The sequence below is a fragment of the Myxine glutinosa genome, chromosome 1 (genome assembly GCF_964187855.1).
Source record: "Myxine glutinosa chromosome 1, kmMyxGlut1.1, whole genome shotgun sequence".
In the NCBI taxonomy this organism is placed as follows: domain Eukaryota; kingdom Metazoa; phylum Chordata; class Myxini; order Myxiniformes; family Myxinidae; genus Myxine; species Myxine glutinosa.
Genome location: NC_136261.1, coordinates 79,320,497 through 79,347,986, shown reverse-complemented (window position 1 = coordinate 79,347,986; position 27,490 = coordinate 79,320,497). Strand labels below are relative to the sequence as shown.

Here is a 27,490-nt window from a genome sequence, read left to right as displayed (position 1 = left end):
GGATGGCAGATATTAAAGTTCATTGGGAAAAATATCTCATCATTTTTTCTTTTAATAGTATCCAAAATCCCTTGGCAATATAAATTTCGTAAAACTCCTGAAATAAGACTGTAAAATTCCTTCAATCATGCTAAATTTTGAAACTCCATCGCTTGTACCACCCAATTTATCCCATAGGGCTTGAAAGTTCTTTCCCAAGTTCATGCAGCATTCTGCATTTGAACCCTATGATATCATTCATAATAATCATCATGATTTTATAGTCATGGTCCTATCATAATCATCTATTTAAACGAACATTTCCTTTATCACCACAGCTATGTGGTATAATCAACAATAGAATAAAACTGTACATAGCAACAGGCTACCTCATGGCCACTTAGTATACCTATTGACAATAAGTCATAACAATATCGAATAATCATTGAACAATTCAAAAATCGCTTCCACTGCTCTAGCCGCAGCATCCGTGATATTTGTTTGCTCATTCACTATTCCTGATTCGTCATCAAGGATCTCCATCATCACACAGCGTACTTAATTCCGCATTTTAATGAGAATTCAACAGGAATTTACGACTCAAAGGAAAAAGAACGAGCAGACCTTTTGCAGGATGATCGTTACAAAAATCGTTACATATATTAAAGTATTTATAATGTCGACAAATCATATCTTAATTCTTACAAGATTTGGTTCTTTGAATAAATCACAGCACCGGGAGAACCAGCTCCAAAAATGGATCTTTGTGTTTATTCAGCACCCTAGTAATTGGTTCTTTGTGTACTAATTACACAGCACCCAGGCCCCGCTCATATGGATCTTTGTGCAGCGCTACACAGCACCTGAGCAAAAGGGGTTTCATCTACATTTTCCCTATCCGGTGTACCATCCGTGATATTTGTTTGCTCATTCACTATTCCTGATTCGTCATCAAGGATCTCCATCATCACACAGCGTACTCAATTCCGCATTTTAATGAGAGTTCAACAGGAATTTACGACTCAAAGGAAAAAGAACGAGCAGACATTTTGCAGGACGATAACTGGAATTAGTCGTGAAAATATATCCAAATACACAAAAATACACCCACACAAATAAACAACATTTATTCCGTTTAACAGAACAAACATTTCCTCTATCATGACATGCATGTCTTCAAAATTATATGACCAAGAGAAAAAGTAAAATTAATTAAAACTGCGAGCAGTGATAATCCGGGGACCATACCGCTCCATCCTGATTGGACGAGTGCGTGCTAGAGTCGTTATCAGCGACAGTCCAGATCCGATTGTTCAAAATTTCAACTCAATCGATCGAAAAATGAACGCAGGGATGCATTTTAAAGGTGCAGTGGCACTAACTGAGTTGCCACGAATATGGCCACGAAATTGCCAATATGGCCATCACAAAATATTTTCCTTAATCAATTGGCTCATAGCATAACCAATCTGTAAGTATTTCATCCGAAGATGTATTTCTGAGGACTTTTAATTAAATAAGTCATTTATAAATCAACGAGTTAATTTATTAAATGATTAATCAATAAATCAATATTTTCCTTGACAGCCACATCACTTGGTCAGTGTCATGTCCAAATATCAGCTTCCTTACTCAAAAGGTGCCTGAGTTAATGTAATGTAATTACTGTAATAAGATTACTGCAATTACTGTAATGATTACTGTAATTACTGTAATTACCGGAACTGTAATTACTGTAATTACCTCAGGTAATTACTGTAATGTAATTACTGTAATTTAATACGAAATGTAATTAATTAAATAAGTACTTCCTTAATCGCTAATAATTAAATAACTCGTGAATTCTTATCCGATTTACTTAACATTTGAGTGTCCCCAAAACGTTGGAGCAAAACGTTGCAACAACGAAAGTGAAACGTTGTAGCGACGTTGTGGAAACGTCAGCAAAACACAACATTTGAATGTTCCCAAAACGTTGGAGCAAAACGTTGCAACAACGAAAGTGAAACGTTGTGGCGACGTTGTGGAAACGTCAGCAAAACCCAACATTTAAATGTTCACAAAACGTTGGAGCAAATCGTTGCAACAACGAAAGTGAAACGTTGTGGCGACGTTGTGGAAACGTCAGCAAAACCCAACATTTAAATGTTCACAAAACGTTGGAGCAAAACGTTGCAACAACGAAAGTGAAACGTTGTGGATTATCCCAATGGATAATCCCAATGAATCACAATGCAATCCCATTAAAATCCCATTAAAATCCCATATCTTGTCACCCTTTGCATTGTTGAAAGCAATTAATTCCATATCTCAATATTACCTATATTTATATATACTAGGGCGTGCCCGCACGTACGTGCTTGCCCGTACGTGCTTGCAAAAAAACATGCGTGCAAGCAACAACAAAAACTTTGAAACCACGTGGCAGTAACGACCACAGAACCCCCCTCCTATTTACATGCAATGGTTTGGTCCATTCGCAAAGCCAAAACGAACGACCACAGAACCCCCCCCCCCCCCTCTATTTACATCAAATGGTTTGGTCCATTCGCAGAGCCAAAGCGAACGGCTTGCGAGTACGGTGACCATACCTTGGGACCCACTTGTCCGATTAATTTCAAACCTTGACAAATTTTCCATTCCTTCCCTTCCTGATCTTTCGATATAGGGCTGGGTTCTTTTTTCTTTTTTTTAGGATCATGTTGCATCGAGCATTATTTTCCAAAACAGTGTGAACATTAACCCACACCAAAACCTCTGACATCCCACCATTAACACCTATTGTAAGCGTGCCGAATCAGTAAGCATCACCCCTTCTATGAGCCTCGACCAGAGGGTGGTTGTTACTCACAAACACCATTTCCTGTAATTATCTCTCATAATCAGGATAAATTTGGAACAGCCCTTAAACTAACACCAAGCAGATCAATTTTTATTTAGGTTGGGGTTTCACACAAACTGGTTAACTAAATAATACAGAATTATTTTTCGTTAAAAACAACAGCACTGGTTCCGTGTCACCCATGCTATTTATCTGGCAAATTTCGTCAAAAAAAACAACAGCACTGGTTTTGTTTCACCCATGCTATTTATCTGGCAAATTTCGTCAAAAAAAACAACAGCACTGGTTTTGTTTCACCCATGCTATTTATCTGGCAAATTTCATCAAAAAAAACAACAGCACTGGTTTTGTTTCACCCATGCTATTTATCTGGCAAATTTCGTCAAAAAAAACAACAGCACTGGTTTTGTTTCACCCATGCTATTTATCTGGCAAATTTCGTCAAAAAAAACAACAGCACTGGTTTTGTTTCACCCATGCTATTTATCTGGCAAATTTCGTCAAAAAAAAACAACAGCACTGGTTTTGTTTCACCCATGCTATTTATCTGGCAAATTTCGTCAAAAAAAAACAACAGCACTGGTTTTGTTTCACTGGAAGCGTCCTGCAAAACGCTTTGCTTCTCGCAAAACGTCCGCCAATGGGAAGTAAAGGGAGGGAAAAAAACGGGAGCAAGAGACAGGGTGCCGGAATGGACATGAGGGACAATGAGGGACAGTGAGGGAGTGTTGGTATGCAATTTTTATCCAATCGCCATCTTTCATAGTAATTCTGGACCGGCATTAGGTGGGATTGCCTGTCATGAATTTATTTGTTGATCGAACGAGTTTTAATTTGTCTAAATCCGACCAGTCGTTTCCAAAGATATAAGCCTTTTTGTCGCAATACCATATTGGAAATATATATATATATAAATATAATTCCCTTTCCCGGTTCCCTGTCGCTCGCCGAGCGCCGAGCAAGTCGAGTGCTTTGAACAAGTGCAAAAAAAAAGAAGTACTTTATACGTGTACGGGTGGGTAAACGAGTGTACCGGCCTCACACGTCCTGGAAGCAAACGGTCGCAAGGTGCACGCTTGCTCCGTTTGCTCGCAGGTCACAGTAAGACCTTTAATGACCAGTGCAAAAATACGTATTTACAGAAATCATTTAGAGAAAAAAAACACGAATAAATTGCTACAGTCGTTTAACACGTTTCATCCTTGTATTTCCTATGGACAATCGCCAGTCCCACACACCAAATCCTCCATCTTCAGAATTCATATTTCATAATGGACAGATCCCCAAGAGGTCATGCTCACCTTGACCCTTGACGACGTCCACTCGAAATCCCAGCGGTGCCTCCAGATTGTTGGAGAATTTGTAGCTGAGAGACTCACAGGACTCCAATGACCGGACACAGGTTTACAAAAGGTCTGGTTTATTAACTGGTTATTCACTTCATTCCATTTACCAAATAATACCGCATAATATAATGGATCAGGTTAACTCTTTTCCAATGTCCTTCTCGTTCGGCTGATGTTCCTCCGACACTCCCGTTGGTCAGAGCTCCTCGCAGCAGCTTCTCTCGATTCCACGTTTGCTCCCGTTTATATGGACAAACTGGATTTTAATCCCCTCTCCGCTGGTGCCCCGAGGTCATGCATGTACCAAGTCCTGGTATCAGCTCGCTCCCCTCCTGTTGTGAGTTCCGTTTACCAAACGATAGGGGGGTGCTTCAGCCAGGGGCTGTGACCAGGTGGACAAAAGATTATCATGTTCGGGCGCATTCCTGACTCATTTACAAACTCGTCTTTCACAGAGTTTGCATGTAAAATATATCTGCTTTGTTACCAGGTTAATTAATAAGTTACCAGTGCCAATTAATAAGTTACGCTGAGTTACACTTCCACACCCCCATGCCCTCTCCCTCCCACAGATCTCCTGATGTCCCTGCTCTCCATCTTGTTCTCCCACTCCCTTTATCTCATATGTTTTATGTGTCAGTTTGTCTTTTTGTGATCAATGTTAGCTCTTACACGAACCTCGACCTTGTATACAAAAAAAAAATATATATATATATATATATATATATGTATATATAGTTTGATAAAAGTGACGTCATCAGTCACTAGTCTGGCAGCCATATTGGATAAAAACCCCCCCCGAACAGACAGACAATATTTTCCAAAATATTTGAAAAAACAGAAGAAGTCATAATTCGTCTTGGTTGCACCAAGTCCTTCTCAAGACTGTGCAGGGTAAGTATTTTATGAATACCATCTAGTTAGACTGGTGGGGCACCCATGGGAAACCCACGAGCATAGACATGTATGACATTTGGACATATTAAGTTAGAGGCTGCACGAATAGTTTTACAACATGAGTAAAAACATCACTCTCCTCCTCTCCTCACTCCTCTCCTTTTCCCACTCCCCACTCCTCTCCAGCCCTCTCTCCTCTCCAATCCTCACTCCTCTCACTCCTCTCTACCCTCACTCTCCTCTCCTCACTCCTTCACACCTCCAGCGTCTCCACCCCTCACTATCCTCTCTCCCATCACTCCACTCCACACTCCACTCCACTCCTCTTCTCTTCTCCTCTTCTCTTCTCCTCTTCTCTTCTCCTCTTCTCTTCTCCTCTTCTCTTCTTCTTCTCTCTCTCTCTCTCTCTCTCTCTCTCTCTCTCTCTCCCCCATCACTCCTCCTCTCTACCCCTCACTCCCCTCCCACCTTACTCCTCACCTTACTCCCTCACTCCTCTACCTTTCCCCTTCATTCCTCTCATGTCCCTCCTCATTCCTTCCTCCTTCCTCCTCCCTAATTCGTCACTCCTCTAATCCCCGTTACCGTTCCCCCTTCCACCTCCCCGTTCCCCTTATCTCCCCCTTCCCCTCCCACTCTCCTCCCCCTCCCATCCCTTCTCTCTCTCCCCTCTCTTCATATTCCTGGTACAAAGCAACACTGCATTTCCCGGCAACGCCGGTACTTTTGCTCGTATTTTAATGAGTGCATTGTGTAATATATTGTTATGTTTTTGGGGTAGGGATGAAATACCTTAGTTGAGATAGAATCGTGTACGTTTAGAATGCTCCAAGTGTTGTGAAGAAGAAGAACCCACCTCAATGTAAATTAAGTTAGGCCGACTGTCTGGGTAAGATCGTGTATGTGTCTCCATACGAGGGGTGGAGCTACGCTATTTAGATAGGGTCCATAAGGATAACCTCCAGTGTGTAATTGCCCTGTGATTTCTCCTTCCGTGGTTATTGCACCACAAAGGGCCGCCACAATAACTACAACGATTGCACTGTAAATGGACTCATTCGCTCACAACGCCTCCAGGGCTAACCAACACCCAGCACATTTGCTGATCGGCATGCAAGCCCCGCCTCACGGCATTTGACGTCATCCGAACATTATCGAAGAGGGATTAAACTCTGCCTCCCCAATGTATTGTAACAGGGAGGCCATTCCCCGGCCTTCGTGATTGAGTAGCGCTCCTTGATTGGACAGAGAGTGTGACATGAATGTGGAACATTCGAGAGAAGGCAAAAAGACATGTCTCACCATTTTTCTTTCTCTCTCGCTCTGGCCCTCGTCGCGAGTGGACGCTGTGATTTCAGGTGTGCTGGTGAGGAGACGTGTCGGCGCTTTTGGGACTGTTTGCAATGTGGAAGGAGGAGGTGTTGGTTGATGGTGGTGCCCTGCAGAGAAGGAGGGGGTCGTGAGCGAAACAAAGAGGCATCCCGCCTGCTTGCCTCATGCCAGCGGCTGGCTGTGGGTGCCACTCCGTGACATTTCGTGCGTTTCCACTTTCCTTCACGGTGGTTTGAGGCGACGACCAGCAGCCTTTCCAGCCATTTGGGGACGCAAAGCTGAGTTCGGCCGATTATAAAAGGGATTTTATTTTTTACTTTCGTTTTCCCCTTGTTTGTAAACGAGTCTGAGTGGAGACATCTCAATTTAGGGATTTTAGTTTTACCTCACCTTTCATTGTTACTTGCATTTATTTTCATTAAATCATTATTTGTCGAATCTTACTTTTCTTGTATTGTGGATTTTGCTGTCCCGTCTCTCTGTCTGTGGGGATCGAATAACCCCTGCGTGTGTTCCCGATCAGGTAAGACCTCAAACCTTCCCGTGTGTGTCACTTCCGCCAAGTTGGGTAAATGCCACGGAGTTAAAGCTCGTTTTGGCCATTTGTCCTCTTGGGGTCTTAACCGCGGGGACACGACACTATATTAGGTGCACCGGAAAGTATTGTCCTTTTTTAAGCTGTGTATTCCTCTTTGAAAAACGACATTACTTTCCGGTACACTTAATACTATAAAGCTGTGTATTCCTCTTTGAAAAACGACATTACTTTCCGGTACACTTAATACTATATTTATATATTTTGCCCTGATCAAATTTGAAATTTCCCCACTGAGACCAGCCCACCGGCCCTCGGAGTGCACCGGCGCACCGGGCATTTGCCTGAACTGTCCTATGGCAGTCTGGGCCTGGTCATACGTGAGCATTACTTCCTTGGTTTCAGTGATTGCTTTTGGTTCATGTTTCCATGAGTTTTCTGGAACTGCGATATTGAGACTTTTGCAGATGTGCCAGTGGATTACTCGACATGCCTTGTTGTGCCTTTGTGTGACACCAAAGGCACGAAGCACTCGGCCAATCAGGGAGGACAACGCAAAAGACGGCCAATAAGCGACGCACTGGTTGGAGGGGAGAGAGCTGACGTCAGGAGACGGCCAGTAAAAACGACTCACTGGCCGGCATTTTTCTTTCTTCTGCCCTTGCCTCGCTCTGCTCGTTTGGAAGCGATTACAATCGGACTACGGGGAGGGCTTCAATTGGGAAGCCCAAATGAAAAGGCAAAATATCAGAAATTGAAGGCTTTTTTTCTTTTAAATGATTTATATAAACATCTGTTAAATCTCGATCGGTGCAGCCGTTTGTGCGGCACCCGGGAAAATAACGTCATGCGGGAGCAAGTATCAGCAGGATACGGCAGTGTGGGAGTCCACGTTTCTGATCCTCTTTCATGCCGGAGTAGCCCACCACTTCTCCAAGCATTCCGCTCTTCAGATCCGCCATGACAGATTTAAGCTTGATACTGAAGACGCATGCAGTTAGTACTCCCGATGTCGTATGTACTCCCGATACGTGTTTCCTTCATTGTAAAAACGATCAAATCAACAGTTAAAAGGATTTTGAGCCGACAGCTGTTACGGCCTTTTCAAGATCAATGGAGACAGCGATCTGTTAGCGTATTCACCACCCAAATAGCTATGTGGAATTCCCTCATGTCGAGATTAACCATCGTTTGAACTTTGGCCGAGGTCATTATTTACTTTTAATGATGTTTATATACGAATGATGTTTAATGATGTTTATATTGGTTTTGGGTCGTCCTTTCCGCATATCTCGTGGGATTGTAAGTTGGAGAGATGGCTGTGATGGCTGGGAGGGGGTTGGAATTCTCTCAAGCAGGGATTCAACCCGTGTCCTTATAAAAGGTCTTTGTCTGAGGTCACCAAGTCCGATCGGTGCAGCCATGCAGCAATCGGTGCAGCCGTTTGTGCAGCACCCGGGAAAACAACATCGTCACAATGAACGTTATGCGAACGCGAATGTTATGCGGGAGTCCAAACCTGAGAATTCTGGAGACCAAAGCTGAAATTGGGAAAACGAAATAGCCTATTTTACTCCTGGCGATCCCAGGATTACCCACCCAAAATATCATTGCGATCGGTTCAGCAGTTTTTACGGTATCTTCGAATGGACAGACAGACAGACAGACAGACGGATGGAAATTTGGTGAATTCTAGTAAGATACCTGCTCACTACGGGAGTGGGAGGAAGAGCCATTCATCTTTGGGGTATATAAATTACAGTCGTTCTATGGTCGGGTCTCAAGAACATTGGGTGTGTTCATTTACCAAGGTTCTTGTGGAGAGATCGCCAAGTGGTTTAAGCATTCGAGCAAGCACTCCATTCAAAACCGTTAAGGAACGGCTGGCTTGGCAAGCGCTAGCTAGATGCTTGGTAAATGAGCACACCTCCAAACCTTGCGGGGTATATAGATTACAGTAGATCTTCCCTTAGTTCTGTAAGTAAAACTTACCTCATGGATGTCGAGATTCCTCGGAATTTCTTTGTTTAATGTTATAAACAGCATTAGTGACGGTTTGAAAAGATAATAATATGTGTTTGTGGTTTATAATATTATACAAGCCCGGCTACGCTGCTGTTAGACTTTTGGTCTTATTTTTGTATACCTTCCTGCTTTAAAAAAAAAATCATTTTCCCATTTGTATCTGTTGATATTCAGTTTTATATTTTGCTTTCATCTTTTTTGCAATTGTTGGGGGTCTACTCGTTGTTTCGGTTTCTTGTGTGACATTATACATTCACACATGTCTTTGGAATTTTTTTTGCTTGGTGGGTTAGGGATACCTTCTCTGGTTTATTGTCTTCATTTTGCTTACAAATTGGATTCAGTAGTCTGTTACGCTTTTTACGTATTCTGCCAATCCTATAGTTGTCATTCTGTGCACTTGGTTGAGCTCCACCAAAGCACTACCTCCTTCTCATCTCGGTAGGTACATTCTCGTGATGCACTGATTTTTGTAAAACATTTTATGGAGGGTGAGGAGTTTCCTTGTTTTCATATCCAGTTTTTTGATTTGTTATTGTAGCCAGTTTGTTATTCTGCAGCTGTACTGGAATACTGATATTGCGAGTTGACTTATGGCTTTGACTTTGTTCCTTGGAGAAAGGTATTTTTCAGGTACCGCATCGTTCTATGCAAGTATTCTTTGGTAATTGTTTTGCGCATTTGTTTGTGACATATTTGGTGGCTCTCTTCTACTCTGAGGTATGTGTATGATGCTTCATTGTCTAGCTCCTGTATTTTTGTATTTGTGTCAATTTTTATTTTGTCCATTTTTGTTGGTCTACCTTGTATGAATGTGTGCTTAGCACACTTATCCAGGCCAAATTCCATTTGAATATCGTCTGAGAACTGTCACTAATTTGAGGTGTTGTTGTTTGATGCAAAGAGTTTTAAATCATCCATGTAAAGGTAGATGTGTCACCTTTTCTGTCTCTCTGGACGTTCTCTTATTTGATGTCAGGGTGTATCCATGTCCTTGCTCATTAATGATGTTGATCAGTTGGTGCAGGGCCAGGCAAAACAGGAGGGGTGAAAGGCTGTATCCATGGAAGATTCCTCGACGTATTTTCACTCTTGGTATTTCGATCTTTCCTTTCTAGTGCTGTTATATCAATGTGGTATGCCAAAGCTCCATTGCTTTCTGTGTCAGTTTGATTATTTGGGAGTTGATCTTGTGCAATTACATGCATTTTATCATCCATGAAAGTGGGACACTATCAAAAGCTTTTTGTAGTCTATCCATGTTGGGGATAATTTTGTTCTTCTTGTATTGCAATTTTCGAGTATGGCCTTGATTAGTAGCATGTGGTCTGTCGTTCCATAGCATCCTCTTTTACATCCCTTCTGTTCTGCCTCTAGGTCTGGTTGTGTTAGGCGATGGTATATCATTATGCATCCGTTGGCGAAATCGCCGGAGGCATTATGTTTTCAGGTTGTCCGTCCGGCTGTCCGTCCGTCCGGCTGTCCGTCCGTCCGGCTGTCCGTCCGTCCGTGTTAGGTTTTCGTTACTGCGATAACTTGAGAACGGCTGAAGGGATCTCAGTCAAACTTGGTACAGGTATGTATAATGAGGTAAAGATGAACTGATTAGATTTTGGGGTCACGAGGCTAAAGGCCAAAGGTGAGAGGTCATGCTAGGTGAAAATCCTGTTACCGCGATAACTTGTGAACCAGTGATGGGATTCTGACCAAATTTGGTACACTTATGTAGAATGATGTTAAGATAAACTGATTAGATTTTGGGGTCAAGAGGTCAAAGGTCAAAGTCTGTAATATGTCTATAACTTTAGAACGGCTGAAGTGATTTAATTCAAACTTGGTACAGGTATGTATAATGATGTAAATATTAACTGATTATAATTTGGGGCCAAGAGGTCAAAGATCAAATGTCAAAGTCTGTTATAGGTCCACAACTTGAGAACGGCTAAAGTGATCTAATTCAAACTTGGTACAGGTATGTAGAATGATGTAAAGATTAACTCATTAGACTTTGGGTTGAAAGGTCAAAGTCAAAATCTGTAATAGGTCTATAACTTAAGTTGCCCTCCAAAGCCAGCCGATGACTAGGCATTCTTCGTTGTACAAAATCCTTCTTTGGCACACCTGAATTCCGATCTACTGTCGTGGCCAAAAATATTGGCACCCTTGCACTTTTTTCAAATAATTCAGAAAATAATGCACCATTTCATCCAGAAAATTGTTGAAATTAAAGAATCGTTTGGTATCCACATATGTATTTCTTTGGTTTGCACTGGAACAACAAAAAAAAAACCTGAAAAAAATACTAAATCTTATCTTATTCCACACAGAAATCCTAAAATGGGCCGGACAATATTATTGGCACCTTTTAGAAGTTGTTAGAAATGATTAGATTTCAAGCAGGTGATTCTCCTTTACTTTGGAATTGAACTCACCTATGGTAATATAAAAATCACTCATTCAACCAGTTTGAATAGAGAAAAGGAGTCATGCTGCTGTTTTGTGGCACTGTTCGTACCACACTGATCATGAAGAAAAGAAAGAAAACCAGCGAATTGTCTGAGGAGGTCAGACACAAGATTGTAGCCAAAATGGACAATATCAAGGCTACAAGTCCATCTCCAGAGACCTTGATTTCACCAAGCTCTGCTATTGGTGTTTTACCAATCTCTGCTGTTCCTTTTGTCCTGCTGCATCCTTCAGCCTCGACTATGTATGCAAACAAAAGAAAAGAAATTACTCTCTATAACTATAAGTTGTTGATGTCCTTTAACGGCCACTATTATCCCACTTTGTGGGGTCGGCTGGGGGAAGCTTGACCCAAGTCTTCACGAACCGCCTGGCCAGGCCTGGCATTTGCCAAGTGAGGGCAGGAATTTGGAATTTGGCTATGGTGCCAGCGATACTCACCTACTCTTTGTGAAGGACACCATGGGATCTTTAACGTCCACCAACCCATGCCGACAGACAGGACTCCTGGTTTAACGTCCATCCGAGGAACACATTGAAAAATCACCCTGCCTGTGAAACACTAAACTGACAGTTTATAGCTGGGTCGGGATTATGAATCCAAGCTAGACAGCTTGGAGGTGAGTATGCATACCTCTAGTCGAGGCCATCCTGTCAGCCCAAGTTACTCCCCATAAGAGTTGATCTTAATTAGATAAATTGAAATTTTAACTACCTCTTATAGATAATGTGTAGTTCTGTGATTTTGTATTGCTATTCGTACATCCTAAATTCAATATTAAAAAGTATATGGCACATTTTAGCAATTTTGGTGGCCATTTTGAAAAAAAATGGACGCCATATTGAATTTTCGAGTTGGCTAATTGACTGGATTTAAAGAGTATCTGTATAAGAACATCACTGCCAAATTGAATGCATGTATCACAATGTGAACGATTCACCCTAATAATGGGTGTTAGCTGCCTAGCTATAACCGGTAATTAGAGATGTACATAATAGGTAGACGTTTGGGAGTCATTGACCGCTCCGCACACTTCGCTTGGTCAGAGCGCCCATGGCGGCATAGTCAACGATGGGGTTCTGCTGTTTTTTTTTTTGCATTTGAAGCACTGTTAAGCAACAGCACTTCACAAGTTTCATGGGTGATGACTGTATTTATTTATTCGGCATTCCTTGGCATGGTTTCTCATCAATTTTGAATTCACCGAATAGCAGCGACATTGATACGGTAATCTTGCTGGCAGGATAATTAATGGTCGCTTCAGCGCAGGCGCGCTGGACGTGTCTGTGGCAATCCCATAATTATGGTTTCGATTTAACTCCTAAAGCCCGGCTCTTTTGTGAATCAGTTTTAGCCATATCCGATTACTAACTCCCAAGCTATTCACTCATTCGTCTCACAATAATCCATCCACGAGGAACGGGGCACACTGGATGATGGCAGGAAGTTTACCGTTTAAACTTAGCAGCGAAGTTCACACCGAAGAAAACGGCTGCGAGGTGACGTCATGGCGCGAAATATGACGTCACGCGCACGTACGCGGAGGCGGTGGGCAGCGACCGCCGCGGATCGAGGAAGACTGGAAGAGTGCGAGAGCGTCGACGTCGAGTCCGCAGCGTCGCTCATCGGAAGGAATGGCGTTCCTGGAGGAGCTCCAGATGGAAGGCGTCGCGTTGCTCTTCGCCAGGATTCCCATGTTCCCGTTCTTCGATCTTACGCATTACATGCTCTCCATGATGTATCTCCGGCACGAAGAGGGTCAGTTTTATTTTGGTCTTGCGCCGCCTCGCGATCGTCTCCTTAAAAGGTCCGGGGGCGAGTTTTGTCCCTTTTGTCCCTGCAAGAGTCGCCCGACTCCGCATGAGCGCCGCGGAATGCGGAACTCGACAAGTTCAAACTTTTAAAATGTCGTTCAAAGTCGATTGCCGTTGATTTTGAGCGAGTTTTAGACCAGCTGTTAAAAAGTTGTTTAAAAAAAAAAAGTTGTTTTGTTAACTTTAAAGTAGTTTTTGCGCATTTCTCTGCAAACTACAGTAGTTGTGAACGTCAATCGGTGTACAGAATTGTAGTTGTATCCCAGACAACATGGTGTACTTGGATGCCCCAGCCCTATTGCGACATCCGTTTGAAACTTTTGAAAGTTTCTCGGAATGAAGGGATTTGTCTGGAAACTCCCAAGTGGAGATTATTTCTACATTGTTACCTTGCATTGCCAGGGTCGGTTTATCCCGATGTTGTGCACACCTGCCAAACTTTTAAATCCCACCTCATTGTTGTCGACTAGTCATGCACGGCTTCCCTGAGCTTGACGCCAAGCCCTGTGACGTCACTTCTTACGTCATAGGTGTGCTTGCTTCGTTGCACCCAGTTTTCTGAGAATGATTCACAGTATCCCAGGGGGTTGGCTCCTCATGAAACCATCCTGGCTGTACATGAAAAAGGTTGACTTAAAAACAAACAAACTATGCCATGGCCTGCACCTGGTTGATTCAACTTGGCCAACCTTTCTGGAAATCCGTACAAGATGTCGGACTCGGGGCCCGAACTTATGGCCATTTTCGGACTGATACACAAGCACAAAATCGACATGTCCAACTTATTTAAATAATTTCAGGTAACATCGAATTTGATGAAAATTTGATGGAATTATTACATTCAAAATTGCAGGTGAACCAAAATTCAGGATTTCTCCCTATGTCCATTCCTTTGTTAATTTTCTGCTTGTGGAACTTCCTTCCTCTGTTCAATCCCACACATCAATCCATGGCTTTGAGTGGAAAATACACCGCTATTTCATAGCATCCTCCATCCCAACTCGAATTTATTTTCTATCCTTATTAACCCTCCTCTTCGGCTCTACCTCTCCCCCAATAATGTAATAATAACCTTCCTCCACCTCTTCCCATCTACTTGGAGGTTTCCTTCCCTTTTCCCTCCCTCTCTCTGCTTTTTGTTTGTTCATCCCCTTGTGCCCATGTGTTGTCCTTATGCCTTGCTGTCTCTCTGTTGCCTCTCACTTCCATGAGCCGAGACCAGTCTACAAAGAAATGATAACGAAAGAAAGTAATCAATAAATTTGATAAACTTCAATAAAAGAACGTCTTTCGAGTTCCATGTTGTTAAATAAATCATAAATTAATTTGCTGCTCTTGAATAGAGGCAAGAGCTTGTATCAGAAATGAAGGCTAAGGTTTGTCTTATACTCGTCTACTGTCCATACGACCTTAAGTTGATTATTCAACAGTCGAGATAGATGATTGGATACACCAGGTTGCTTTCTGTGTCGAGATCTCCCTCTTGAGGTTAATTATCCTACGAGGCAGTGTTTTAGGACCGAGCTTATTCTTTGTCTACAACTCTACACCAATGAACTCTTCATTTTCCTTGATGATCCCCTGTACAATTTTGTGGACGACTCCACGCTATGTTTTGGTGCCAGTACTCCATACTTTGGGGATGCAGGCAGCTGCAACAAGCATAGCTGCATATCTGTAAAATAGGTAAAAGGCCATGTACCTGGAAAGTGTCATTAATTGTAGGAAAATCCCATACTTTCCCTTTGTCCCTCTGCAAGTATCAACATTCAAATGCAGAAACTGGAAGATTCACTCCCTGGAGCTCATCATGCTCATAAATCTGTCAAGTGTCTTTGAACCACATCACCAAACTACAACGGCACCCAGTAGAGAGCACACCTGGTTGGCCATATCACTCAATGGTGAATAATTTTAAAAAATCATTCTACTGGCTGAATCTGGATCTGGATCTTCACCAAAATTGAAAAAAATCTTCTTTGTCACATACACAACCCGTCCAACAAGTTTCGTCCAAATCCATCCATAACTTTTGTGATATCCTGCTATGTATCGTTTTTGGCGCTGTCTCCTAATGGTGAAGAATCACTGAAAAAATTAAATAATTCACATATCCGAATCCACATTCAGATCTTCACCAAAATCGAATCGAATCGTCCTTGTCAAACGCCCAACCGGTCCACCAGGTTTTGTCCAAATCTGTCCACAACTTTTTGAGATATCCTGCTATGTATCGTTTTTGGCCCTATCTCCCAATGGTGAAGAATAACTTTAAAAATTCTAGCAGCCGGATCCGAATCCGGATCTTCACCAAAATCTAATCATTTCGTCCTTATCACATACACTACATCTCTGCCAAATTTCATCCGAATCCGTCCAAAATGTTTTGAGATATTTTGTTCACAAACGGACAGACAAACAGACTAAAAATCGGTCAGAGACCGAGGACTTGCCGGAATGTACTTTTTTTTTCCAGGGGTGTTGGTTAGAATGGAATCGGATAATGTTTGACAGAGTTATTAGTAAAAAAACAATTTTTGACCTTGAGTTTGACCTTTAAAGTTCACTCAAGGTCAAAGGTCATGGTGCCAAATGAAATGTATGTGACTTCCTATATGTCAGTAAGTGTACATGCATATCTCTTGTACTTTTAGAGTTATAGTGCTTTGAAATATATTTTAAATGAAAACTCGACGCCCCCGATTTCACGTTTTGGGTGACCTTGAGCTTGACCTTGGGCCCAGAGAGTTAAAAATTGGGCACAGTCTATTCCAGGGCAAGGCAAATGTGTGTAAAGTATGGCGATGCTATGTGCAATGATGTAGAAGTAGTACTGCACACAAACAGACACACAGATGAAAAATCGGTCGGAGACCTAGGAGTTGCCGGAATGTACTTTTTTTATCAGCCATTTTTGACAAATATGGCGGCCGAACCACGTGACCGATGACGTCATCATTATTTGTTTTCTAAACTAATTTATTCCTCAATTATGCTCAAGAAATTTCATCTTGATCCGATGAAGTTTTGTACTTGTCTTATTATGATGTCATAATGGAGGCGCCAGCGACATCATCATTAACATATTTTATTCCCCATGGAGAGTTCTTTACAATGTGCCATGTCTCAATTTTTTCTATTCAGCACTTTCGGAGATATAGAGGTGCAAAGTTTTTCGGTTTTTCCAAGATGGCGGCCGAACCACGTGACCGATGACATCATAATTTTTTTTCTCCACCAGTTCATGCCGACATTGCGCTCAAGAAATTGCATCTTGATTGGATGAAGTTTTGTACTTGTCGAATTATCGAATTATGATGTCATAATGGAGGCCTTGGGCCGAGAGAGTTAAAAATTGGGCACAGTCTATTCCAGGGCAAGACAAATATTTGTGTAAAGTTTGGCGATTCTATGTGCAACGGTGTAGACGTAGTACTGCGCACAAACAGACAAACCAACCAACCAACATAATTGCCGGAATCTATTCCGGCAAGTAACAAACGGGTGAAAACATAACCTCCATCCACCTTTGGTGGTGGAGGTAACTTTCCAAGCTAGGCCAAGTCCATTGTGAGTTTCTCAGAGCTCATTAAATTGTACAAGGCATTCACCTGAAGTATCATAGAGTATGGATTACCCTCCCCAATTCTAAACTGAACATTAACATTTCACCTTAATTCTCTAATCCCTCTAATATCTCATTTGTGGAACTAACCTGATGTCTTTTACGTTGTGCTCCTCCATCCAGTCCTTCACGAGTGCCACACATTGTCTCCTCATTAGGTTGGTCCACTGATAGGGCGGGCAGAAAATTTATTTCTGAATTTTTATTGTCTCACCCCTTCGTTGTGTTCCTTTTTGGTTAAAAATTATCCATGTAAAGTTTTGTGGCTATTTAACTTTATTAAAAGGTGCCCAATAACACCAAATTTTCACCTCCTACAAAATGGGAATTCCCGTTTTCGCAGAGCGCTGTATTTTCTTGGTGCAATGCAGAAAAATTCAAAGTAAATTTTGGTAAAATAATATATTTTTTCTAATTAAGTAAAAATTCTAATAATCTAATAATAATTATTCTAATAATAAATAAGTATTTTTAATTAATTAAGTATTTTAAGTATTTTATTAAGTATTTTAAGTATTAAAATTTTTATTAATTATATTAATCAATTAAGTATTTTATTAATTAAGTATTTAAGAATTATTCTATTAATATAAAATCTAATAAGAATTAAGTGAAAATTTATTTGGTGAAAAATGATTTTTCTAAGTAAATTTGGCTTTCGCTTCCAGTTTTGCTGGCGAGGTTGTGTTTTTCCAAGCTCTCCATGCTATCAAAGTAAAGTATTTTTTCTCGTTTGTATTTTTCTGAAAACTGGATTTTTATTTTACGGTGTGTGTTTCTGCTAAGATCTCAGTGTAAATTGTGCATCGTAGTACTGAAGCACATAGCACACTGTGTATAATCGTCGGTTGTTCCTGCCGCGTTTTTCAGGCCTGGTCCCTCGAGGCTTTCCTGTCTCCTCTCGGCGGTCGTTTGTTGTCCATTTACTTTCGTTCTCTCACTGTATTGCTTTTTTCTTAGTCTTTCTTTTCACCCCATACTTTCCCTGATCATCTTACCCTTTGTTTAAAGTCTTTATTTAAAATAAAAAATAAAATTCCAAAAATAATTAAATCTAATTTCCTTCTCTCTCTGTGTTCGTTTCTTCTTTGACCATGTGTTTGCCCCACCCGTTTTTTTTTCTCTCCTTCCTTCAAAACTCAATCCTCTCCAGCCTACACCTTTCCAATACTAGTTTTCACCATACTCCTTCAACTTTCTCCTTCTCCTTCTGATCCACTTTCACCTAACCTTCAAATAAATATATTAACAAAGAATTTAAAAAGTAGGCCTCTCCTCCCATACTAACACATTTGCTTATAGACCTCCCTGTTTCTTCGTTCTCTGCTCTCCTGGCTGTCAATCTCATATTCTTCTGTTCCTGCTTCTGCACCTGTTCTGGATTCCTTAATCCCCCTGAGGAATCTTTCATGCCCTCATTTAGGAAATTTTCCCCAGATAGTTTTCACGGTTTAGTTTTAAAATGATTTAACTTTGCCCTGAAGTGTTGTATTCTGTTGTAAAAAAATAACACTTTTCTTCTTCTTTAAAAGGTTGTCTTCCATTTGCTCACCCAATCTCTTCATTTCAAATAAAAATTCAATTTCTTATAGTTCTTTCTTTTTACATTCCCTAAACTCACCTGCATTCCACCCCTCCTCCAAAGTTTTCAAACAGATCTCTGACTCGAAAATTGTCTCTGACTCGAAAGTTACCTTTAAGTACTACCTTTAAGATCGCTGACAACCCTCCGATCTACTTTCTCAACAATCCTCTCCAAGGAGATCTGTCGCTCAAGCTTTTGGGTCTCACTATCTGCCATGATCTTTCCTGGGAAAACCACATTTCCAAGCTGGCCTTCAAAGCCAGTCGCCGACTGGGCATCCTCCATCGTGCGAAGTCCTTCCTTGGCACACCTGCGCTCCTCACCACATACAAGGCTTTCATCTGCAGCTCAATGGAACACTGCTCTTCCCGTCTGGGCTGGTGCTCCTGCTTCACGCCTAGCTCGGCTTCACGCTGTTGAAACCTAAGCTTTCAGAATCATTGGAATCTCCTGCGATGAAGCTAACTCTGAGGGCCTTTCACACACTCACCACAGGCAGGTTGGTGGTCTTCCTGCCTTCTATCAACTACTCTCAAGCCTAGCTCCCCCAGCTCTGTCTGTGCTCTATCCCCCAAATATTCCTACAGGTCGCACAAGATCTGCCAGCAAACCTTTTTTTGTTAAACTGCCAAAATCTAGGCTCTCTGCTCACCTTCACTCTTTCATTCCTCTTTTCTCCCACATCTGGAACAAACTTCCTGACTCTTCAATCCCACTCCTCCCTCCAGGTCTTTAAAACAGCTGTTCACCATCATCTCTTATCTTCCCCCATCCAAAACCTTGATCTTTTCTACCCCCGTTAATTCACCCCAGATCCACTTTTTTGAAATACCGACCTCTTTCCTGGAAGTCCTAGCAGTGTCCATGTGTTTTATACCTCTCCCACCCACCCCACTCCCCTTCTCATGCCTCCTCCCCCCAAGCCCTCTCCCTCCCACAGATCTCCCGATGTCCCTGCTTTCAAATGTTTTACTTGTGTGCTTCCCTCTCTCCCCCCCCCCCATCTTTTCTCCCGCTCCCTTTATTATGTTTTATATGTCCCTTTTTTGTGATTAATGTTAGCTCTTTCTTGAGCCTCGATCTTGTATCCCAAAAAAATAAATAAATAAATAAACAAGTACTCCCCTTCAACTTCAATTCCTTTCCAATGCATCATTTTCCCCGAGAGAGAAAATGAGAATTCCCTTTTTATGGGGGGTGAAAAAGTTTGAGGTCGTTGGGGCACCCCTAAACGAAACCTAAAAGTTTTTTCTTTGAGTGGAACATAATGATGTGGTGGTACAATAAAATTTCAAACTTTCATTTTTATGGACCACCCTACTCCTCATGCTTTCTACCATACCGACCTCTTTGTTGTATTTCTTATTCCAATAGTGGAATTGCCTTCCTGTGACCACTACCTCATCCTCCTCACACCAGTCTTTCAAATGTGCTGCCCATCACGACCTCATGGAGTGATGCATGCACATCCATGATTCTCTTCTGCATACGCTGATTCCTTCCAGTTCTGTTGCTCTCTGGATCATTGTTGTTTAGCTCCTTTATGAGCATTGGCCCTTGCATAAAAGCCCCTTAAGTTGTCCCTTTCCTTGCTATCATGAATCCACTTGTGTGTGATGTCTTGGTCTCTCTTTTCTCTTTCAATCCTCTGTCCATCTGTGAACCTGTTTTCCTTTATCATATAATATCTTCATGAGTGTAGATTTTTGTGTACAAAAAGTAAAAATAAAAAAATGTTATCAATCCAAAGACATTACACTTCCTCAAGGGATGCACCCCATTGAGTGCTTACATTGCATCACTTTAATGCAATGCTTTGTATATCTAATATATAAAGCTCTTTTTAACCACTGGCTGACATATTAATGTTCAGTACCTTCCGGGTGTTGTAGAAAGCTGAAATTTGGCGTGCTAACGGACGTTGAAGCCAATACACCGGGAAAAATCACAGCACCGTCAGAAAGCGGCCGTAAATGAAAATTTATGTAAAAAACCGTGAATGTGTCTGTAAAAAAACCAAAAACCTCAATCAATATCTAGCATTTGGCATTCGCCAATATCATTTGCTAGTAGTGTCCATTTGTTTTATACCGTGTACCCCGCCACAGCACTTTCTCTTCCACAGATCTCCCGATGTCCCTGCTCTACCGTTGTTGTGCTTATGTGCTTCCTTCTCTCTCCCCCTCTTATCTCCTGCTCCCATTATTATATGTTTCATGTGTGTTTCTGTTTATGTTGTGCAATCAGCCTTTGTGTACAGTACTGATGAGATGTGAATGAATGTTCAGCTGTCTGTTGTCATTTCATGTGTCATCTGCAAACTTGATTTTCTTATATCGCGTGAGCTGAGAAACATCAAATGGCTTATCTTGCTGGGTTCTTCTAGGTTTTCCTAGCCTTTTCTTGTCTTATATCAAGCAAGTTTATTTCAGGCATTGTACAGTGCCTTCCCCTCACACCATTGTACGAGATCTTAAGCTTTTCTGCTATTTTCATCATAGTGTGGCCTTCTTCTCGCAGAGTTTGGATCTTCATGATGTTCTGTTGAATGTTGCTTCCTTGGCACCATTCTGAACCATGCATAGACTTTCATGAAAGGGAACAAGCTGATGAAAAATAATTTCACATATTCACTGATTTGCAACTTTTATTGTGCTTTCTTGTAATTCACATTATTGTAACTGGTGTTGATTACTTCAATAATTTAGTATTATGTATCATACAAAAACCCATAAACTGTTTCCTGCATATTTTAGTTGTTAAAAGTGTATATTACTAGCACGTGATGTATAGCAAAAATAAAACTTTTCCAATTTCCCAATTTATTTTATACTAGTAAAAGGCCCGTCAACTATGACGGTTTGGAAAAGTTTATTCGACGGTGCAACCACGTGAGTGTGCCAAAGTCGGAAGCCTCAGCCTTGTGTCAGGTATGCTTTTATTTCTTTATTTGTTAGACATTATACGGACGTAAATGAACACTCGTTTTACTTTGCGCGTTGCACATCACTTGCAGTAAATTTCACCTCCCGGTGCCTTGTATTTATTATTAAAAAAAAAAAAAACCGCTTCTGTACACCGCCATTGAGGCTTGGTTTGCGTGCCACAGTCTACAATTCCAATAGAAGGGACGCAATTATTCTTTTATGGAAAATGTTTTCTGAGTTTGTTTTATCCTCAAAAATAGGCCGTATTGAATACACATTCGTGCTAAAAGAATGGCCTTTAAAACCCGACTGAAATCATCCTTATGAAGGGCAACAGACATCAGTACATACACACAAATTGATATTGTATTGTATTGTATATGGTAGATACTTAAAGGTAACTGTGATATTAAATTGACTCTCAGAAATTTTAATTATCATCTACCGATATTGCACACTTGTAGTTTCAAACAAATGCTTAATGGGAAATAGCATCACAGAAGTGAAAATAACCCAAACTTTAGCACAGTTATGTACATATATATATTAGAGGTCGAACGATGTGGGTTTTTTTCAAGGGCTGATGCCGATACCGACATTTAGAGAGCAGGGGCCGCTGACCGATATAATGTCGATTATATGCATCTGATTAGACAATTTAATCATAAAAATTTTAAATTGCACAAAATTGTTGAACTTAAATTTAAAAAATGTATGTAACACCATATTTTATTAACTCAAAAACACAGAAAAGTATCATGTACTTGTAAACAGCAGCATTTATTTCCAGTTAGTCTGCTACTCCTCGTCTTATTAATTTAAAAATGTGTAAAACTGAAGCAAAAAAGTTGGGAAAAACTTTTTAGAATATTTGAAAAAAAAAAGTTTTGGGGCACTTGTGTGAACAGCAGCATTTTTTCAGTAGGTCTGCACTCTACATGTTATCACACTAAAATATGCAATTTGGTGTCTGTCTGTGATTGTGATACATTCAGGCATTACTTATCTAATCTCAGCCAAATGTGACAGGAGGATTAAGGGTCACACGGTGGAGGTTGTAGTGACTTCATATGCCTCCCCCCAACCCCATGGGAGAACTCCTTGTTGAGGTGTATAAATAACTTATTGTGCCATTTTTGCAAAGCCGATATCCCCAACCCCCCTCCTTCCCCAATAAATTTTGGTGATGTGCGATATTGGCCCCGACAAACTTACAGAATAGTAGGGTCAATATACGAAAAAAACTCACCTAACCCCCAAAAAATTGATACAAAAGGTTTTTCAATGGATTCTGGTACCATTAGGCATGCTAAATAACATACTAAAAATCTAGTAACATCTGACTTCCGGAAAGGGGTCATTTTCAAGATGGCGTCCAAGATGGCTGCCGGGAGCTTAAAATGGCCATATCTCAATTATTATTCAACCTAGAAAGGTGGTTTTGGTGTCTAACCCTAGGGTTTAGGGCCCAAGGAATCAAATTGAATCAACAAAATTACCATCAGTTAATTATTTATTGACAAGTCCAAGATGGCATCCCAAGGTGACATCCTGATCCACTAAAATGGCTCTGTCGAATAGTAGTCAACCTAGAGAGATTTTTTCAGTGTGTATACCTAGGTTTAAGGCACACAGGAAATCATCAAAATTACTTAAATAAGCACAAAGTAATCAGGTAATCCAGTAAGCCAGGTTTACCAGCCCATTAGGCATTTGTTGTCTTATACAGTTAGTCGCTATTCATCGTCATCCTCCGACTCCTCTGGAAGAAACTTATGTGGATTGTCACATTCTTCAAGTTGGCATGTTCCACAGGCAGTAGTACATGGTAGTCCATATCGTCTACAAGAGCAGCGGAGTGTCTTGCAGGCAGTGGAGCAGTTAAAATGAATGACCTTCAAGATACTGTCTGGAGCATTACAAGTGTACATTTCTTTTGGAAATGTCTAAAAAATATGGATTTTGTTTATGCATACATGTACCAAATAATATACTTATTCCTTTTGAGATGAAAATAAATTGTCAGATTTTTCAGTCCCCCCCCTCCCCAATATAAAATAGTCTGTCCCTTGCTATAACCTCTCAAGCTTTGTACAAACCTTTGTCTGTAATGATCACTGAATACTGTGGACTGGAGTCACAGGAGGCAGTGGTGTAGACACATTACACTCTTATCTCCAATCTGAAACACACACTTGGTTCATTAGCTGGTGAGTCGGAGGATGACGATGAATAGCGACTAACTGTATAAGACAACAAATGCCTAATGGGTTGGTAAACCTGGCTTACTGGATTACCTGATTACTTTGTGCTTATTTAAGTAATTTTGATGATTTCCTGGGTGCCTTAAACCTAGGTATACACACTGAAAAAATCTCTCTAGGTTGACTACTATTCGACAGCCATTTTAGTGGATCAGGATGTCACCTTGGGATGCCATCTTGGACTTGTCAATAAATTAATTAACTGATGGTAATTTTATTGATTCAATTGGATTCCTTGGGCCCTAAAACCTAGGGTTAGACACCAAAACCACCTTTCTAGGTTGAATAATAATTGAGATATGGCCATTTTAAGCTCCTGGTGGCCATCTTGGACGCCATCTTGAAAATGACCCCTTTCCGGAAGTCAGATGTTACTAGATTTTTAGTATGTTATTTAGCATGCCCAATGGTACCAGAATCCATTGCAAAACCTTTTGTATCAATTTTTTGGGGGTTCAACCATATATTGACCCCTCTAGAAGTAAATTTAATTATAGGAAATTTAGGTTGGTGAGGCACGGTATGATCCTTTACATGACCTGATCTAACATATTGTCACGTTCCTGGCGATTAAAATCTTTCCCAGGAACGAATAGCCGAGCAAGCTTTAGCTCCGAAGCACTGATCAAATGCGGACTTAATATACGCGAGGGAAGAAAGGGGAGTGGAGGGATGAAGGGTCTTACCTGTGGTCCGCCGGCAGTTCCCAAACCTGCAAAAAATAACTCACACGAAAACGGATTTTAAAATATACAAAAATAACAAAAGCATTTATTAAAAGAAAATACCGATAACAAGAAAAGCGTGATGGTAAAACTAAATTCCTATGGGATCCTCCACACCAGACTTAAAACACAGACAAAGGGATAAAATAACGTTGGATAAAATAAAGATGTGTTGTTATTTAGTGGGACTTGTCTCAGATCGGCTCGTGGGGTCTCGTCAGTCTGCGAACGGGTCCCGGAGGTCCGTGCATGGGAACACGCCTAGGCGCAAAGTAGGCCTCGCTGCACCCATGTTCTATATGCCGCGCCTCGTCACGCTACAGCCCAGCAGCGCTCGTCCACGCATCGTTCCCGCCTGGAAAACTGCAGCTCTCCGTCTGCGGCTCTTTCACCTCACGTCCACCAGCAAAGTCCCAGAACACGGCCGCTGCGATGAAGCCCAAGGAAGAGAGAAATGTCAGCACACAGCCATCTTCCATCAAAGTCGGTAACCAAGCGGGCCAATAGTCCGTCAGCACCCTCTTTTCTCAGCCAACCTCTCACGTCATCGGTGCTTCTCCTCCAATCCCCGCAGGCCAACACCACAGGCTCAGCTCTCCACCACTCAACACGCAGTCCACCTTCGTGACGCAGTCCGCCTTCGTGACGCAGTCCGCCTGTCAATCATAACCATGACCAATGGTGTCTCCTCAAGGTGTGGCTTTTCGGCCTGCCTGACCCTGTGGTAATGTAGCTGGTTGCCGTGCCATCGGCAGTGCTCAGAAGTGGCTTCCGGTTGGTTTTTATTGTTATTTAAAGCAGTTAATGGGCAATCCGCCTGGAAATCTACAGTGCATTCAGAAAGTATTCAGACCCCTTCACTTTTTTCACATTTTGTTATGTTGCAGCCTTATGCTGAAATCGTTTAAATTCATTTTTTCCCTCATCAATCTACACTCAATACCCCATAATGACAAAGAGAAAACAGGATTTTAGAAAGTTTTGCAAATTTATTAAAAAGAAAAAACTGAAATATCACATTTACATAAGTAGTCATACCCTTTGCGATGACACTTGAAATTTAGCTCAGGTGCCTCCCATTTCTCTTGATCGTCTTTGAGATGTTTCTACACCTTGATTGGAGTCCACCTGTCGTAAATTCAATTGATTGGACATCACTTTACTTCCGGGTCATTCGCCTAGCAGGCTGAGCTGAGTCGGTCGTCCTGTGTATTTGATTGATTCTGTTGGATTTAGCGTGTGCTGTCATGTTGTGCGTTGTATGAATGATTGTGATGGATCCCTGTTTCGTTTCCTGGCTTATGGCGGCGTGTCTGCCCGTGAGATTTGCAGTACTTTGGTTTTTACTCGCCACCAAGTTGAAAATTTCGAACTGTAAGTACCCGCCATGTTTTTTCGTTGAGCCTCACGCGGCCCCGGTGTGCGCCTCTCAACAAGACAGTCCTTTTCCCCGTCTCGCCCTATCGCACGCCCTACCTCTGCACGCACCGTTGCATGTACCGAGCTCGACTATCCGCTCTAACTCCTCTATCCCGAGGCCTATTCGCTACACTCGGCAAAAACTTTTGTCTTTAAACAACACCACTCGATTGACTCCTGGACTCGTGTCAGGCCTCAGAGAACTTGAAATCGGCGTTGGTCTCCCGAGAAAATGCACAAAGCGAGGCGGGAGGAGAAAGCAGAGAAAAATACCGATTGTGATTTCTCTTCGCGACCATCGACGGCCCGACCCACATTTTAATAATTCCTGCGAAAAAGTGTCCCCTGTCAACTTCCATAACCTCATCTATCCCTGTAGAACATACACAGCACCAAAACAACACCGTTCTGACCTGTATCTCGCCTTATTCAACGCTCAGTCTGTAAGTAGTCCTGACAAGCTAACCGAAATTACCTCTTTTATTCAAGATAATGATATCGACGTGCTTTTTCTGACTGAAACTTGGCTCCGACCCAGTGGCGACGAAGCGAGGTGTGCTGATCTCACCCCACCTGGATACACCCTGCAGTCATTTCCTCGCTGCTCCAGGGGTGGGGGCGTGGCTGTTATTTACAGAGACAACTTCTCTCCCTTTGTCTCCACCACGACTTTTTCGTTCGACCATTCATCCTACGAGCTAGCCCATATCACCTTCACTCTGTCAGAAAACACTCTTCATTTCTTCTGCCTCTACCGACCTCCACCTAACCGGAAAAACAAGCTTACTGACTCTATGTTCGTGACCCAGCTTCCTAATCTGCTTGACCACTGCAATACTCTTCCTGGTTTCGTCTTGATTCTTGGAGATTTCAACGTCCACTTCGACCAACCACAACTTCCTCTCACTTCAAAGATCATTGACCTCCTTTCTACTTTTAGTCTGTCTCAGGATGTCTCCCAACCTACACACGTTAAAGGACACATCCTGGATTGGTTAGTGCACAGATGCGATGATCAGTTGGTGCAGTCCACGTCAGTGACCTGTGCTATCACCTCGGACCACTTCTGTGTCACCAGCCACCTGAGTATTGCTGTTCCTCGTCTTCAGCCCACCTTCATCACTGCCCGCAACATTCGTGCCATCGACCGTTCCGCCTTTAAAGAGGACCTTCACACCCGTCTCTCTGGCCGTTCCTATGTCACTGCAGAAGACCTCGACTGTTGCCTCCGCACAGCGTTGGACTGTCATGCTCCAGCGACACGGCGTGCCGTTCCCAGACGCAGGAGTACTCCGTGGTTCAGCGCAGTCAGCGACGAAGTCAGGGCTGCCAAAAAGGAACGACGATGTGCCGAGAGACAGTGGCTGAAGACTGGCCTCACAGTCCATAAACAGTTGTATAACATAGCTAAAAGACTCGTCATAAAAATCATTCTGAAAGCAAAAACGCCATATATTTCTGATCGGATTACTAGGAGCTCCTCCTGCAAGCAACTGTTCAGCATTACCAACCGCCTGTTTGCCACCAAAAATAAATCCGTTCTTCCCACTGTTTCCTCAAAACGAACTACCCCAACGCTTCCTGCATTTCTTTCACAATAAAATTCAGTCAATAAGAAACAATCTTGACAAGCAGTCACTCCTTTCCTTCGATGATGCTGAACACTGCTTTCACGGACGACCTCTTAGTTCGTTTACTCCTGTTACTG

General features: G+C 41.9%; 1 protein-coding gene across 1 annotated transcript in view; it reads left to right on the top strand.

Moving 5' to 3' along the window:
• Window positions 1–12,632: 12,632 nt before the first annotated feature.
• The window catches only part of TMEM38A (transmembrane protein 38A), a 43,416-nt gene continuing 28,558 nt past the window's right edge, over window positions 12,633–27,490 (top strand). Inside the window, exon 1 of the mRNA XM_068114036.2 lies at window positions 12,633–13,181. Coding sequence (XP_067970137.2) covers window positions 13,058–13,181 — 124 coding nt within the window. The 5' untranslated portion in view covers window positions 12,633–13,057. The remainder of the gene's footprint in view (window positions 13,182–27,490) is intronic.